This window comes from Pongo abelii, chromosome 2, assembly GCF_028885655.2.
Source record: "Pongo abelii isolate AG06213 chromosome 2, NHGRI_mPonAbe1-v2.0_pri, whole genome shotgun sequence".
Lineage (NCBI taxonomy): Eukaryota > Metazoa > Chordata > Mammalia > Primates > Hominidae > Pongo > Pongo abelii.
Window position 1 is genome coordinate 64,110,790 of NC_085928.1, and position 18,099 is coordinate 64,128,888.

Here is an 18,099-nt window from a genome sequence, read left to right on the forward strand (position 1 = left end):
AAGGGAGTTAAAAAAAAAAAACTGAAAAGGGAGAGAGTTGGAGCTGAGGAGGAAGAGTTGGATTACTGAAGAAGTATGAAGCGTCAAATATAGGGAAGGCAAGGGTGACAGACTGGAGGAAATTATGAGGAGACTGCATGTGCCCAGAGGGGAAGAAGCTAGACAAAGACAGAGTTTCAAGAGAAGTGAGGGCAGAGGAGAAGAAAGTTTGAGCTTTTAAGGGATAGATTTAGGCTTCACTCGTAGGCTTCACTCGTAGGATCTAGAATAAACCTGTTGTTGGTTCGTCTGAGGGCTGATGGCCTTTTAGGCTGGGAATTACATTAAAATAATAAATACTCCTTTGATACCTATACTAGCATACCTCACACTTTGGGAAAAGCTGCTCTAGAGCCTCACTGATATGGATGAGTTTTCTCTAGTTGGTGATCATTAGGGGAAAGATCAGAGTGAAGTTATCTTTGCATTAACTATACAAATCAGTGTTTGCATATCATATATTGTAAACAGAATTGCAAGACAAATTTTTAAGCCAAAATAAAACATTTGTAAGCACTTTAGAAGCTACTGATTAAATATAAGTAATTAAAATACTTCTGGATTCAAAATCATAAAAATACGGGTTCCAGTTCCTGCTCTGCCACTTAATTATTTGTCCTTGGGCAAGTCATTTGACCTCTCTGAGACTCAGTTTTGCAGTCTATAAAGCTAGTATCATAATACCCATCATAAGGTTGTTGTTAGGTCTAAATAAATTTATGTAGCTAATGGTGTTTATATATTTTAAAATTGTGTAAAGTATTAATTAGTAATTATCCTTAGTGATACATAAATGTATATTAATAAGCAGTCCTATTTGGCACTACTTTTGGATTAATTTTATCTTTAAATAAAATATATTTTTCTTGTGATTTAACTTTTTCATTAATTCAGATTACATCTCTATAATTAATGTGAACTAACATGGTTTTAATGTGACAGATTAGGATTCAGCCTTTTAATCTTAAAGAAAATATTGAGCAGTAAGAAGATAAAGTATGTAATCTTAGACTAAAAAGACATAGACCTACTTGGAACATATTTTAACATATTAATGAACTGAAAGAAGAAAATTTTTTTTCTTTTAAAATTTTGTTTCTGTTATTTACTTTTTAGACTGAGAAGAAATCAACAAATATTTCTTGAGCACTGTTTTGGTGTCACTCTTATTTTCCTTTTTCCAACCATATAACTGAATATTTTCACAAATAAACTCCTACTAAGGAAAATGCTATTTAAGTAGTTAAATCTAATTAGAAACCATATTTTAGTGGTAAAGTTTCAAAGAACAAAGTTTGAGAGAATCTTTTCTTGAGAGTAATAGAGTCTGTTTTCTTTTTAATATAGTGAACAAATATTTAAGTTCTGAAAATCCACTGTTCTTTGAACTACGTGCCAGATACCTAATTGCTTGTGAACGCATACCCGAAGCAATGGCTCTTATTAAATCTTGTATAAATCACCCAGAAATCAGTAAAGACTTATACTTCCATCAAGCACTCTTCACATGTCTGTTTATGTCACCTGTAGAAGATCAGCTATTCCGGGAGGTATTGTTTGAGACTATTTTTGCCTATTACCATTTTAACCCTACCAAAAAAAAAAAAACCAAAAAAAAAAGTAGCCCACTGTTGTTGTTAAATTCCTTTTACAGTAATGCCAAAGATTTAAGGATTACATTATCTGGATGTGTTTTCTTTTGGCACCATAACTTAAGGTCATGTTGAATTAGTCAAAATCTGATATTAACAAATGATGAAATCAATAAAATATACTCATTAATAAGTATTATTCACATTGCACTTTTGATGTGATGGAGAAGAGGTCAAATAAAAGTCAACAAGCTCACAGCTTGCCAGGAGTAAAAAAAAAAAAAAAAAAAAAAAAAAAAAACCCAAGCAGCATTATGATCTTGCCTTTAAAATAAAGTACTAGAGGTAAAATGCTCATGTTTATTTTGTGTTAAGGTGAAGAAATTAATCTCTTCCTAATATGGATCGTATGTACCTATAGGTTGTGGACATTAATGAGATTAAAAGTAGTCATTGTAAAATGTAGGTGCTGTACAGTGAAACTATGAAACCATGAAAATATTTCTGTACAAGTCATCATTGTCTTTGTAGAAGAAAACTAGAAATCTAAGCAATTTCTTTTGAATGTTTAAACATTTATTGCAACTAGCTTCTTAGATATTTTTAATTATATGAACTGATTTCTCTTTTCCTCTTACAGCATTTATTGAAAACTGATTGTAAGAGTGGAATTGATATCATCTGTAATGCTGAAAAAGAAGGCAAAACTATGTTAGCCTTGCAACTCTGTGAATCCTTTCTTATTCCACAGCTCCAGAATGGGGATATGTACTGTATCTGGTGAGTGTTCGTAAATAAAGACATTGAAATGGTAAGATGGGCAACAGAAAGGAAATTGCAGTTTGAACTTTTTTACATTGTGTGAAAATGTCAAGCTGCTTTTAAAAAAAAAATTGATTGTGCAAGGAACAATAGTAGATTCTAAGAACTAGAGACTTTAAAAAGAAATGATAATGTGCCACTAAACTGATAGTGTAAATGTTTAAGGGATGTACTATAATGAAACAGTGGTTTGAAATTAAATTTTAATTTGGAATCTGAGTTTTTAAAACATTTAAAAGTTGCTAGTAGAATATATGAAGCAGCAGGTTTACCTAGCAATCATGTAATTTAAAATGTAATATGAGTGTTTCTAGGTACCTAAAATAAAAACACTCTTCAGGGGCTATTAAGAATTTCTGTTTCCTCAGCTCCAGTACACCCATATACACACATACACACACAAAACTCTTACCACTTTGCTATTTCATTAATTCTTAACAGAAAACTAGGTTTTATTTGCTAAACATAATCTGAAATGATCATGGGCTATAAACATTTTTTAAAATTCTCAATTAAAACAATAGCTTGAAGGCATATAGCTGCAAATCATAATACTTCAATATTCTTGGTTATTTTTTGTTTTTGTTTTTGTTTTTTGGAGACAGGGTTTCACTCTGTCTCTCAGGCTAGAATACAGTGGTGCGATCACGGCTCACTGCAGCCTCAACTTCCTGGGCTCAAGTGATTTTCCCACCTCAGCTTCCTCAGTAGCTGGGACTACAAATGTGTGCAACCACGCCCAGCTAATTTTTTTTTTTTTTTTTTTTTTTTGGTAGAAATGGGGATTCACCATTTTGCCCAGGCTGGTTTGGAACTCCTTGGGCTCAAGTAAATCTGCCCTCCTCAGCCTCCCAAAGTGCTGGGATTACAGGCATGAGCCACTGTGCCTGGCCCTATTCTTGTTTTATAGATTAAAATCTTCAAACTCAGAGATAAGAGTCAAATAGCTAGTTAGCAGGAGACCTGGATCTGGAAACAGGTAAATTTGTTTTCTAGGGATTACAGTATACCTTTAGTTAGATTATGCTAATTTTTATTTAAAATTATACCATGTAAACTGGAATTTCAAATAGAGAAAGGGATTAGGAGGTAGTGGTAAGACATACACACACCTTCATATACAGTTATGCAGCACTTAATGATGGGGATATATTCTAAGTAATATGTCAATAGGCAGTTTCCTTGCGTGAATATTGTAGAGGTACAAACCTAGATGGTATATCCTACTGCACATCTAGGCTATACGACGTAGCCTATTGCTCCTAGGCTACAAACCTGTACGGCAGTGTTACTGTACTGAATGCTGTAGGCAATTATAACACAATGGTAAGTATTTGTCTATGCAGACATATCTAAATATAGAAAAAATACAGTAAAAATGATGTTATAATCTTATGTGACCACTGTTGTATACGCAGTCTGCTGTTCACTGAAATGTGGTTACACTGCATATAACTGTAGTTTTTGAAGTATTATCATTTTTTGATATGTGGTTATTTGGAAACTGAAAATAGTCATGACAGTTATAATAGATCTTTTCCTATGGGAATAGGAATGTTCTCTGCCCTGAGCTATATCACACTATTTAAACAGGGTGTCTTTAGTTCTTTCATTGTAATATACTCATAAATAAACTAGAAACAAGTATACACACACACACACACACACACACACAAAACAACAGAAAAACACATTTTATTTTCTTATTCTCTTGGTAACCCATTTCTACTCTTTAGGGAAGGACCTAAATATTATAATGCCTGTCTTCCGGCTCCTGGCCACAGAAACCTTCTAAGAATAGAGGCTCAGTGTCTCCAGCTGCCTAACCAAAAACGAATCTTTAGCCTTCTTTTTGTCCCTTCCTTCTAAATAGCGTGGGTTCTGATGGCCTACCCTCTTATTTCTTCTACCTGTTTTCTATATTTCTGAATGTTAAGATCCCTTTTCTTCCTTCTAAAAGTTAATTTTTACTGTAATTTGATGAGCAGGATTTTTTCTCAGCCTCCAAAGTCTGTGCTGTCCGTTTCATCCTGGCCTAGCCTATGAGTCAGCTTGTCATTTATCTCCCCTCTGTGTGAATAGAACCAGATCCACGGTTTTGCTGTATCCCAAGCCAATGGGGCAAGTTGCTAAGCCCATTTCTCCTTCACAATCATTAATAATAATAGTAGCTGCAAATATTTGCTGAGTGCTTCCTATATTCTTTGCTGTATATATGCATATGTCATTTAACCCAACAAGCTTATGGAAATAATACTGTGTTCAAGCCATTCAGTACTGTGTTCAAGCCATTCAGCTAGTAAGTAGTGAAGCCAGGATTCAAACTTAGGCAGTCTTCCAGCCTCTGCTATATTAAAATTACTTAAAATAAATGGGTCAAGTTTGGAAAAAAAAAAAAAATCTCTATTGTAAGCATGACCGACGTCATTATATAGGCTTTTTTCAGAAAGTAGATGACTTAATGGTAATATTAGTAGTTAATAGGGTCTTTTATTAGCTAGTTACCTGGGAAATGTGTTTGTACACTGAATGAGTGCTGTGTTTTCTAATGCACATATTGAATAAAGGAAAACGTGTATAAGCTTCATTAAACCTGCCCTTTTGGTCTTCTAAAAGAAGACTGTCAATGGTTTTCAGGATTTTTTTGTTGTTGGTTTTTGTTTTCCTTCAGAATCCACTGTACAACTAAAACCTCAGATCCCATGTTTTAAATCCAATCAAAATGGAGATTCATAACACTATCCTAAGATTTCTGCTTTGCCTGCTTTAAAGCAAAAATCCATAGTGGTAGCCTTCTCTTGGCAAACTTATTAGGATATTGCAGTGTACCTATTACAGGCTTTCAACATTTAGGGGAAGTATATGCCAGACATTTCCCCTAGGTGTTTCAGTTGTCTCTCTTAATTCTTTTAATAAAGATGCTGAATAGGAATAATCCCAACCTTTATGTATAAGAAAACTGTATGTAAAAGAGATACCAGTCATACAGGTAGTAAGAAATGGAGTTGGAATTTGTACTAGTTAGTTTGCAAGTGATAGCATCTGTGCCTAAATAGGAAAATATTTAGGGTGCAGTATGAGCTACATGAAAGCTACATGGAAGGCCACAGGTAGTTCTCAAAGATAACTGCTACCAGGGACACTGATATTGCTAATGTTTTTCAAAATCTCTTTCTTTTCTGTCATTTGGCTGCAGTCTCTCTTTCTGTAGACCAACATGAACATCAACAAACCCCAAGCTTAATAGTTTAGAGTTGAGAACATTCCAGAAATTCTGACTAGCCTGACTGGGATCACTTTCCCACCCCTGAATTAATATCTGAAGGGGAATGCAGAGGAGGGTCACATAGGAGACATGGCCACTGGTTTTCTACCTTTGTGTTTTAGGGCTTTTCCTAGAAAAGCATGGCTCATTGAACTGGGTGTGCCACTCCAATCAGTGTATAATGCTGTATTGAGATTTAGGTCTCTCTTACTTCCAATTCCATGTTCTTGCCACTGCATCCACTAAACAATGTGTCATTGTGTATATTTACAATATATTAATGGTTGGGTAAATAGGTAGGATCGATAAAATATAACAAGGAAGCATATGATAGGCATGAAATCAGTAAGAGGGATCTCTTCTGAAGTGTAGGTATCACTTTAGTTTGGGGTATTCATGAAGGCTTTCCTGAAGAGATACTTGATAGGGCCTTTGAAAGATAAGCTCATCTTAGGAATGAAGTACTTTCCAAATACAGCAGTCAGCATAAACAAAAGTAAGAATAAATGAAGCAGTTTAGCTGAAAATTAGGAGTTTCTAAGATTCAAATCCTGAAACTCCTAACTCTACAACCCACATTTCTATTGCTGTTAACTTTATAGCATAAGCACTAAATGAAATGTGATCAGGGAGGCTGAAAACACATCAGGTTAGAAACCACTGTAGAAATACATGTGTAAAATTAAAGGGCCTAAAAGGGTAACATTGAGAAAGAATGATAGAGCTGAGAGCAAAAGTGTACTTGAAATGTAAAGACACTGCAAGATAAACAGGTTAGAACCAGACCAGAATAGAGGAATGTTTAGTGTCACTGCCTAATCTAGGAAAAGATTATCAATTTTGCAGGAATACGATTAGTTCTGAGTGGGTTAAGGTGATGGAAAGCAATATAAATTGAAACACCCAGGCATGAAAACTGGAAAGCAGTAAAAGCTAGAGATGTGGTAGGAAGGTATGAAACCTTGTGAGAGTTCTAAAAGGGTATGAGTTAAAAAAAAAAAAGGGGGGGGGGGAAGTAGTGGACTGAAACTTAATAAAATGGAAATGGAATTGGAATTTTGGTTTTACTTCTCATATGTTGCTTGATGTCATTTTCTGTTTTGTGTTTTCTGTATTGTCTGAGTAGACTATGCGTACCCTCATGATGGTAATCAAGCTGTCCTTAGATTTAATACCTGTATGTGCTGAGCTCAAAGTATATGCTCATCACTTTTAAAAAATATTTTCATTAATTATTTTAATGCTTTTAGATTGATGCTTTGTACACTTTTATGACATGTTTTAAAGAATTCTAATTTGCTAAAATGTGACATCCAAATATATCAGCTCTATCATATGATTTGCCTTTGCCTAAAAACCCACTGCTCCTAGCCTTGTGCATCAAATAACAGTGGCCGTATTTGAGAAAAGAATCTACCTATGAAGTAGTTCAAATGGTCCATAGCCTGTCTGTTTTAAAAGTACGATATCTGAAACATACTATTTCAGAATCAATACTATAACATACTTACAGTTTTAATCGTTAGTACTTTTGATATCTTAATAAATTGAAAATGAAAAGTATGAACCATTTCTTTATACAGAGTCTACAACATTGGTTTCTAAATTTACAAGTAAAATATTAATTAAAGGCCAAAGTTTATTATTTTTAAGTAATATCAGTATTGGCACATTAGGATTAGAATTTCTGTTTTGATCCAATACTAGAGACATCTTAGGTATGCCAACATATTGTTGGAATTCATTCCTTACCACTGTACATTTGTGATTTCTGATATTTCTTCCTCTCCCAACTTCTTTTAGTCTCATACAGGTAGAAGTAGCAGCTTGGGGGTGAACGTAATACATATTTACACTCATATACATCCCAGCCAGGGCACTATAGAATCAGGGAAAGATAGCTAATGTCTGTATTTGAATAAACTGTATTTTTGATAATTCTCTTTTTTCTCATTTACAGGGAGTTGATTTTCATATGGAGTAAACTACAGCTTAAATCTAATCCTTCAAAACAAGTTTTTGTAGATCAATGCTACCAGCTTTTAAGAACAGCAACTAATGTGAGAGTCATATTTCCTTTCATGAAAATCATCAAAGATGAGGTAAATAGGATATATTTGTCCCTTAAATTTAAAATTCAGTGACAGTTCACTGAAACTTCAATCTTTTTTGATAAAATTTATTTGATTTTAAAATTGAAGGAAAGGAGGATTTTAAGGCCACATTCTCCGTACATTACATTCTCCTCTGCCCTAACTCCAAACTCTCAACATGGGAGGCTGATTTATTGTTACTTAAAATTTAACATGGAAGCAATCGCTTCCATTACAACCTTTTTTCTTATAATTAAATATTTGTTACTTTCATATTAGCCTAAATCCCATTTATAGAATCTTAACTAATTTGCAAATAAACTTGGTGTATCTATCGATAATACCAGTTCACTGTCACAGAGAAACTTAGTTCCAGTTTTAGGTCTGCTGTTTACGTGTAAAGGAACAATGAATCCTGAGATGTTTTTGAAACTTAAGGACAAAGTTTTTAAATTGTTTATTTGAAGTAATTGTAAAAATGTGTTACCTCTTTCTAAAAATAGTCCTGAGTCAAGTTTTTCTTGGGCCACTTGCAAGTGAGTACAATCCTACATGAGTCTTACGTAGACATGAAAGTGGATCCTGCAGACCTTTTAGTTTTTCCCCCAAAATATCAATAGGACTTTGAGTATAAAGATAAAGCCACTTTACATTTTAGGTAGCACCATTAAACTGAATCTCTATGTTGATTACTTTTAAATATATAAGGAGGCATCTATTAAATAATACATTTTAATTTTTTTATGTATTTATGCATTTATTACATTCATTATCACATCACTCATTAGATGTATCATCATGTAGTGATCATATTCCCATGATAATTTTGCTAACTGCATTCATGGTATGCTTATTAAATAGTGAAATATCATTCAAATGCATTCTCAAAGTAAACTTCTCCTTCCAGCAAAAGACGAAAACTATGTTACAGAACACATCTTAACATTTGATGTGCATCAGAATCACCTGTAAAACTTAATTTTAAACAATAAAGATGTATCCATATTTTTGTACATATGATTCTTATTGGTACCAAAAATTGAGATATATTATTATAGAAAGTTTATGGTGTAAGTGAGGTTTTGCCAGTCATCACAGAGCTTTCTTATTTTCATATGTGGGGTAAACCTACTAATATATTATAAAAGGAAAATTCAAAGATGAAATAAGTATTAAAAATATGATGCTTAATAGTTTATACTCTACTAAAAAGACTTTTATTTGTTGGAATAAATCATTCAGTTACCTCAGTACTGTGAGGAGTCATAAACACTGTGAGTTTAGGAGACATAGATGGCGTATCTAAAAAGGGTTCACAGAGGAAATACTTCCAGCTGAGTGTTCAATGACATGAGGGTAGTACTAACATTTGTAGAGAATTTTATAGTTTACAGAGCATGTTTTCCTCATTTCTTTATTTGTTTTTCACAACCATCTGGTGACATTAAAGGGTAGCAGAGAAATATGGGGAAGTGGGTGGGGGATGAGACTAATGGCAGAGACTGTGTGTGGTAGGAGGAGTGGTTGTTGGAGATACTTAAAGGAATTTGAATGTAACAGTTCATTCATTTCATTGCACAAATTGAAAATTCATAAATATCCTGGAACCATCAAAAGATTTCAGGTAAGGAAGTAGCCTGTTCTCTTTTTTGATGATCTTAACATTTTTAAACTTGAGCATCTGTATACGTTATAATTTTATGAGCCAAGATAGAGGATGTAGGCCAGGCGCGATGGCTTACACCAGTAATCCCAGTACTTTGGGATGCCAAGGTGGGCAGATCACTTGATGCCAGAAGTTCGAGACCAGTCTGGCCAACATGGTGAAACCCCATCTCTACTAAAAATACAAAAATTAGCCAGGTATGGTGGCTCATGCCTGTAGTCCCAGCTACTGGGGAGGCTGAGGCAGGAGAATTGCTTGAACCCGGGAGGCAGAGGTTGCAGTGAGCTGAGATCGTGCCATTGCACTCCAGCCTGGGTGACAGTGCGAGACTCTGTCTCAAAAAAAAAAAAGGATGTAGATAGACGTATGGAGAAAGAAAAGTAATTCTGTTTCAAATGAATGGATTTTGAATTGCTGTATCTGAAAAATCTAGGTAGTAAAGTCTAATTATAATTTAACTACTAATTTAGAAATTAGTAGTTGGAATTCAGAAAGGATTCCAAGTTGTAAATGATGGATTTATAGGAGCAAACTAAGTAAATGGAATAGGTCTGATTTTCACTCATTCTGCAAACACTTATTCAGAGGTTACTATGTACCAACTTTTATGCTAAAAGTTGGGAGGCATAAAAAATGAGACACTGTCCCCTGTAATTTAGGAATTCAAAGTTGGGGGGTGAGGACATACACATACACAGATATTTATAAAACATAAAAATGAGACACTGTCCCCTGTAATTTAGGGAGACATAAAAAATGAGACACTGTCCCCTGTAATTTAGGAATTCAAAGTTGGGGGGTGAGGACATACACATACACAGATATTTATAAAACAAAATTGAAATGTTTTTTAAAGATAAGTTATTCTTGGTGGAAAGAATGGGGAATTTTAACTGCACCTCAGGGCAGAAACCAGGATAAGTGGGGAGAAAAACCTTCAGATTAGAACTGATTCTCAAAGAATGAATAGGAGGATCAGTAGGAATTTACTAGCTGGATAAAGTGTAAATGGAATGTGCTAAGTTAAAGTCTGCCTGTGGGAACTGTAAGTAGTTCTTCAGGGTTACACAGCATGTAAAGGACTAAGAAAACGTGAGGCTGGCAAGGTAGTATTCCTCCCTGTAATCTATACTATACCATATGTAGGCAGTATGATATATATATACATATATATAATGTTAAAGACATTATTATGGTATCTCCTCCAATCAAAATAAGCCTTTAGATTATTCCAAACCACTGGAGACACTATTATAACTAAGATGGGTCGACAATAGATTCCCAAGTAAAAGCTGATGCAATTATCCTTGAGTCATCAGTGAACGTTTCAAAGCTTGAGTACTATTCAGATAACTTCCAGGGGGCTCATTATTCTGAGCCTTATATACCTTATTAGATTTGGAAAGATTATAACTGCCTTCTTTATGTGTGCCACATTTCCCCCCTTATTTGGATAAATAACATTACATAATAAGCAAAATAAGTAATTTTTTTTCATATAGCACTATAATAAAAGTTCCCATAAGCAGTTTTTTTTAAGCCTAGTTTTATTTCTTGATGTGGAAAATTGATAAATCTGTTAAAATACACATAATTTTGACCCTTCTCTCAAAGAATATGAGATTTGTACCTAAAATAATAAATGGGGGTCTAGAATTGTAAGAAATCTTAATCACCATAAGTTTATGAATCACCACGAGTCCATTTTGTATTATGGATAGTGGGGCTTGTCAAATGTGAAAATTAAATAAATTAGAAACTAAAATGCTATCTATTCCAGATTATTCTCAAGTTTAAAAAAAAGAGAAAGGTATATATTTAAAAGAGTTAAACAAGGCTACTAAATATGGAAAATTGCACATTGGAATACTATGTTTATTCAGCTTTCATTTTAAGAGCTGTGTTTTTTAAAGATAGACTAGTATAACCATTTTTTGGAAAAAAAAAAGTATTTAGCACTAATATTTTTCTTTTTACAGGTTGAAGAAGAAGGCTTGCAAATTTGTGTTGAAATATGTGGTTGTGCTCTACAACTCGACCTTCATGATGATCCCAAAACTAAATGTCTGATTTATAAAACAATTGCACATTTTTTGCCAAATGATTTGGAGATCCTCAGGATTTGTGCACTCTCAATATTTTTTCTGGAGCGCTCCTTAGAAGCGTATCGTACTGTTGAAGAGCTTTACAAACGTCCAGATGAAGAATATAATGAAGGCACAAGTAGTGTTCAAAATCGTGTTCGTTTTGAATTGCTTCCAATTTTGAAAAAGGGATTGTTTTTTGACCCTGAATTTTGGAACTTTGTAATGATTAAGAAAAACTGTGTAGCATTATTGAGTGATAAATCAGCAGTTAGATTTCTAAATGACAGCACACTGGAAAATAATGCAGGTAATCTAAAAAGGACGGAGGAACAGCAAGGTTTGGATGAAGGGTTTGACTCTCTTACAGATCAGAGCACTGGAGAGACTGATCCTGATGATGTATCTGGAGTGCAGCCTAAAGGTCATATTAATACGAAGAAAAACCTTACAGCTCTTAATACTTCCAAAGTAGATCACAATGTCCCAAGGCATCGTTGTATGTTATGTAACAAGGAATTTCTAGGTGGTCACATTGTAAGGCATGCCCAGGCTCATCAGAAAAAAGGCAGTTTTGCATGTGTAATATGTGGTAGGAAATTTAGAAACAGAGGACTTATGCAGAAGCATTTGAAGAATCATGTTAAGAAGATACAGAGACAGCAAATTGCTGCAGCTCAACAGGATGATCAGGAAGTCACTGCTTTGGAAGAAATAAATTGTTCTAGTTCTTCCATTTCATTTGAAAATGGGAATTCTGATAGTAAGGATTTGGAAGTAGAGACTCTTACTGCTTCTAGTGAAGGAAACAAAGAAGTCATCCCTGAGCATGTGGCTGAATTCATTGAAATTCCCATAAGTGTACCAGAAGATGTTATTGAAAACGTTATTGAAAATGGCAGTCCTAATACTTCTTTAAATGTCTTCAAGCCTTTACCTGAATGTGGGGATGATTATGAAGAGGAAGAAGATGAAGAAGGTGATTATGAAGAAGATGATTATGACCTGAATCAAGAAACTTCAGTAATTCATAAAATCAATGGAACTGTGTGCCAACCAAAAGACATATATGCCACAGATCAAGAAGGAAACTTTAAGTGTCCTGCTCTTGGCTGTGTCCGGATATTTAAAAGAATTGGGTTTCTAAATAAACATGCAATGACCGTACATCCAACTGATTTAAACGTGCGACAAACAGTAATGAAGTGGAGCAAAGGAAAATGCAAATTTTGCCAAAGGCAATTTGAAGATTCTCAGCATTTTATAGACCACCTTAATAGACATAGCTATCCAAATGTGTATTTTTGTTTGCATTTTAATTGCAATGAGTCGTTTAAGCTGCCGTTCCAGCTTGCCCAGCACACAAAAAGTCACAGGATATTTCAAGCTCAGTGTAGTTTTCCAGAATGCCATGAGCTTTTTGAAGATCTTCCTCTGCTATATGAACATGAAGCTCAACACTATTTAAGTAAAACACCAGAATCATCTGCACAACCAAGTGAAACAATTCTTTGGGATGTTCAGACAGACTCAAATCCTAATCAGGAAAAAGACTCATCTAGTAATGAGAAACAAACTATTAGTCTGCCAGTTTCTACTAGCAAATCAAGGAAAGAGTCTACAGAACCAAAGACATGTATAGAAAGTATGGAAAAGAAAACAGACAGTTTAGTTCAGAATGGAAATGAATGTTCTGATGACACTGTTTCAAACATAAGCTTGATAGACCAAAAGATGCCTGACATAGAGCCAAATTCTGAAAATAATTGTAGTAGTAGTGATTTAGTCAATGGACACAGTGAAATAGAGCAAACACCTTTAGTTTCATCAGATCCTGCTTTGAAAATTGATACAAACAGAATCAGGACAGAAAATGGTTCCATTTTACCCAGTGTTGTACCACAAGAACACAATACCTTGCCAGTATCTCAGGCACCTTCCAAACCAAATCTGACAAGTGAACATACTTCATATGGCTTAATTTTAACAAAACCATACGTCAGACCATTGCCTCCCAGTTACCTTGATGAACGGTATCTTAGTATGCCAAAACGCAGAAAATTTCTGACTGATAGAGTAGATGCCTGTTCTGATCAAGATAACGTGTATAAAAAATCAGTGAAAAGATTAAGATGTGGCAAATGCCTGACCACCTACTGTAATGCAGAAGCACTTGAGGCTCATCTTGCACAAAAGAAATGTCAGACACTCTTTGGATTTGATTCAGATGATGAAAGTAAGTCTTCTATCTTCTTAGTAGAGATATCTGTAGAAAGAGAAAATGGCATAAATAAAACTACTGTAGATCTTTGAGATTTAAAAAATTGATATTTGTGTAGCACAGATAGTGAAGCATTACTCCATATGTTATTTCCTTTTAATACATACAACCAGTATGAGATGATACTAATATTCCTGTTTTATAGATCAAGCAACTGAAATTCACAAGTAATTTGCATAGGGCTTTGCCTATGAACTTGTGCAAGGCAGAACCTGAACACAGGTTTTTCATATTCTTTTATTTTACTTCTTCCACTGTATCAAAGGTTATTCTTCATTCCAAGTTTCATATAATAAAAGTTGTAATTTTGATGGGAATTATTTTTCATATGCATTCCAGAATATAAATCAAGTGAATCTGTGTGTCTCTGTTACAAAAATAGAAGTAGAAAAAGAACAGAAAATAATTGAGAAACAAAATCAGAAAAAGAGCTTGTCTTTCTACTTAGATCAATATCCTTTAAAATGACAGGGTATAAATTAAACAGGAATCTGACTTGGAATTCCGGTCGAACGTCAATAAAACTTGAATTAACAGATGTGTTCTGTTTTACAGGTGCCTGATGAAAATGTTTCAGAAAGATCTGTCAATCAAGCAGTAGTGTGAAAAAAGCACTATAAGAAAATGCATCATCAGTTTGCTATTTCCCTGATGGCCTTAATTTTAGAGTGGTCTCGGATTACTAAAGTAAAGACAAAGCACATTTTCTAGAATGAACTCACAGAGATGTGCTGGCTTTGACTCCAAAAGGGTTATTATAAAACTCCCAAAGTACCAGTTTTCAGAAAACCACATTTTAAAGTTTATGATGATTAATAGCAGCAGCATGTTCAGTTTCGCTTATATGAGAAACATGTTTAGGCAACTAGTCAGAAAACCAGCTATGGCCTTACAGAAAGGGAAAAGTTAACCCATTATTAAAAAGTGTGTGTGGGGAGGGGGGCTGGTTTACAATAATAAACCATTTAAAGTGTTTTATTCTAAAAATGGGGTTTGTTTTCTTGTCATGCATAATCAGATTATGTCCCCTCCCTTCTGGTTAAACATGGTTTAAGGAACCGCTGCTGTTTGGTTTGTGATATGATTTAGAAACTTATACATTAACTTACCACAGTGCTATCAATTAAAGATTGTAACTGGTTTCCAGATGATTAATTAGGTCAAAGTTCAATGAATGGCACGCCAGCATTGAAAATTAAAAAACAAAACAAAAAAAACCACAGTGCTTTGCTAATAAGCTCTTGATAGAACCTCCCACTAACCACTTTTGTGGTACAAATTAGTTACATTTAAAGGGCAGCAGTGTCAATAAAATAGAAAAAAAACCGATCAGTAACTCTGGGGAGAGATGAAAGGAATCTAAGACTTTACAGGCTTTGTAGTTGAAGGAAAACACTGAATTGCAAATTATTCAATGTGAATAGTGGTAAAAGCACACTGGGATATTTCTGTTTGTATATATGTTGGGACATTGCTTGATGATTCATAGTAAGGTCCTTTAGACATTAATTTGGGTTATCTAAGTACAGTCCTATTAAAATAACTGGCTCAAAAAATCAGCTAAGAATCAGGTTGAGAATTCATTCATTTTATTCTATTAGGAGAGGTAATTCCAAAATAAGCCATACTGTTCCTGTTTTTTTAATTCATTAGTGATGACTCTGGTCTGAATAGTAATTTTTATATGTAAAAGGAAGTATTTACACAAAACATTTGCACAAGAGCACAGTAAGAGATACATTCAAGCATTGTTTTCCTTAGTGATGTTATTTTCCTAAGAAGATTTTAACTTAATAAAGTGTTAAAACAATAAATATTTTTAAAAATACCCTCTCAGATGTTTTCCATTTGTCCATTATTGAAGGGAGGATGCTTAAAGACTTCCTTTTACCTAATAGTGTGTAAATCTAAAACAGGGACAAAAATAACAAAAAGGCAAAGTGTTTCAAAACGGATCTCATAATGTCCCAATGTCAAATATTCCAGTTATTCTAAATAATAAAATCTTTGTTCAAGGCAGATAATCTCATCAGACCCTATTGGAGCTTCTTAAATGAGGCTATTATGGAAGTGGAGAATTTCTTCCAGGTAGCATCCATATTTTATTAAATTAGGATTTCCAGATCATGATAGATCAGATGATTTTTTTTTTAATTTCCCGGTTTTATTGGTTTATCATCAGCATTCACTACTATGCAATGATGGTCATAAGTCCATTCCAAATTTAAATTTGTTTCTGTTATGTAGCCTACATTAGGCTGTGGAATTTACATTTAGGTAACTAAACACAGCTCATAATTAAAATCTTTAAGGTCAGCTAAAAAAAATGTTTTCTGTATTTCTTGATACTAAAAATGTAATGATTTTTATTTTAGTTCATTCTATAAGTATGTCTTGTAATAAAAAGTCTGTTTGGAAACTGGTTCATTTGGACAGTGAAGTCTTGAAATATTTCTGCTTTGTACATTTTCCAGAAGTTTAATATTTTATCACATTTTCCATAAGTTGTAACAATTGATATAAATCCATGCCCACAAAGTATTCCATTTTCATTGCTTTTACTGTTCATGCCAAGATGTTTCAAATATATTCCATTTGTAATCTGTCTTCAACTTGAGGTTTATTTCTACTTTTGTGTTGCTAAAATTATTTCTGAAAGACTGAGATCAAACTGGTTTATATATAACTAAATCAAGGAATGTTTTATAAAATTCTGTTTGACCACACTGTCTTAACCTCGGTTTATATACTTCTCAAATAGCTATTGAAAGAATGTGTTCATTTTATTATGTCTGTCTTGTAAAACATAAACCCTACACATTTTGCTTTTATAGGGTGCATAAACTTCCAACAGTTCTAATTTGAGCTTCAGAAGAAAAGGAAGCTTGCTTCTTATTCCTCAGATTCTTCTTCTTTTTTTCTGTTTTGAGGATGTATTCATCCTACATGGACCAAGTTTCAAATCTTTGTTTTTAAATAAAAATTTCCTTCAAAAAATTAAATGTTAAATTTCTGCTGTGTGTCAGTAAGGTCAAGAAAATAGCAAATCTGAATTTTTGCTGCTCAGATATTATGGAGGAGGTAAAAAGGGGAATCCCCGTGGACAAGGACACTGGTACTTTGGGCTTTAGCCATATTCATTTTTTAAAAACCACCAATTATATAATACTTAAATAATTTATATCATTGAACTTGTGATTCTTTTCAAATCACACTGAAGGTTCAGCCGTACTCCTTTCATGTTTGGTTTAATACTGTTGTATGGATGAAAAACCTAAAAGGGATGATAGTGTTTATTTTTTAATTTATTTGGTACTGTAAAACACCTTTTCAGAATGAGTAAATGCTGCATATGCATTTTGGAGTTGTTAATATGTGAAAGATATTACAGATTCAGCAAGAAAGGAAATTTGTGCTTCCTTGTTGAATGTTAAATTATTTTACTTTGCATTTTATAAGAGTACAAATTAAAACTGAGCCATTGAACTGCAATAAATCAACAATAGTGTCTCATTTCAAGAAATTTTTTGTACTGTACATAGATTTGTTCAATAAAACGTCCTTGTTGGTAATCAAGTGTTCAATTTTATGTAGTACATTGCTTTCAAAAGGAATTAGACTTATATAAGGTATATATTAAATGAAAATGTCTATTATGTCCCATAAAGGAATGGCATATTTTAGTATATTACCGTATTTGGATTGAGTGATTTTTTTAAACATAATGTAGAAAATAGAAATATCTAAAATTTTACACAAAATAGGCATTTTTGGACATTTTAATGAATGCCTATATGGAGGAATAAAAGTTGATAGAATTCTGTTTTACTAAAGTCACTTCAGGTAAGTGGGTTCAGTGTGATATAGTACTTTCTGCAAACTTAGTAGGTGTCGGAACTCTCCAAAGGCAAGACAGTAGATAAATTTGTCTACATTGGTAATTCTTCAAAAATGAAGAGCTTCTGGTGGAACTTAAAAAAACAAAGACTGAAATCATTTTGAAATATTACAATATAAATGATGATGAAAATTACTTCCTAGGAAAGAATTTCACTGGGGAAATGTGGAAGTCAGTAAGCTGTAACCAAAAATGATGTCTTTGAGCATGAGAGCTCTTACTTTTTTGGTTCACTAACAAACGAAAACCCTCCAAACTATTTGCTATAACTTGCAATTGGAAAAAATGGGGCCTTAAGTAGGAAAAAAAACTTCTTTGATGTGATGAGACCACACTGCAAACAGATAAATGGGATAAAA

The 18,099-nt window shown here is 33.6% G+C and overlaps 1 protein-coding gene across 8 annotated transcripts in view; it reads left to right on the forward strand.

The window, feature by feature from the left end:
- The window catches only part of ZNF654 (zinc finger protein 654), an 83,999-nt gene extending 66,585 nt beyond the window's left edge, over nt 1-17,414 (forward strand). For 2 of the 8 annotated variants that reach the window (XM_024244309.3, XM_054551675.2), the window contains 5 exons: nt 1,387-1,589; nt 2,272-2,411; nt 7,679-7,820; nt 11,457-13,797; nt 14,398-17,414. In XM_024244309.3, coding sequence (XP_024100077.2) covers nt 1,387-1,589; nt 2,272-2,411; nt 7,679-7,820; nt 11,457-13,797; nt 14,398-14,405 — 2,834 coding nt within the window. In that variant the 3' untranslated portion in view covers nt 14,406-17,414. Of the gene's footprint in view, nt 1-1,386; nt 1,590-2,271; nt 2,412-7,678; nt 7,821-11,456 lie in introns of all 8 variants that reach the window. The other 6 variants (XM_024244310.3, XM_063721869.1, XM_054551672.2 and 3 more) reach the window with 5 other exon arrangements.
- Nucleotides 17,415-18,099: the final 685 nt, after the last annotated feature.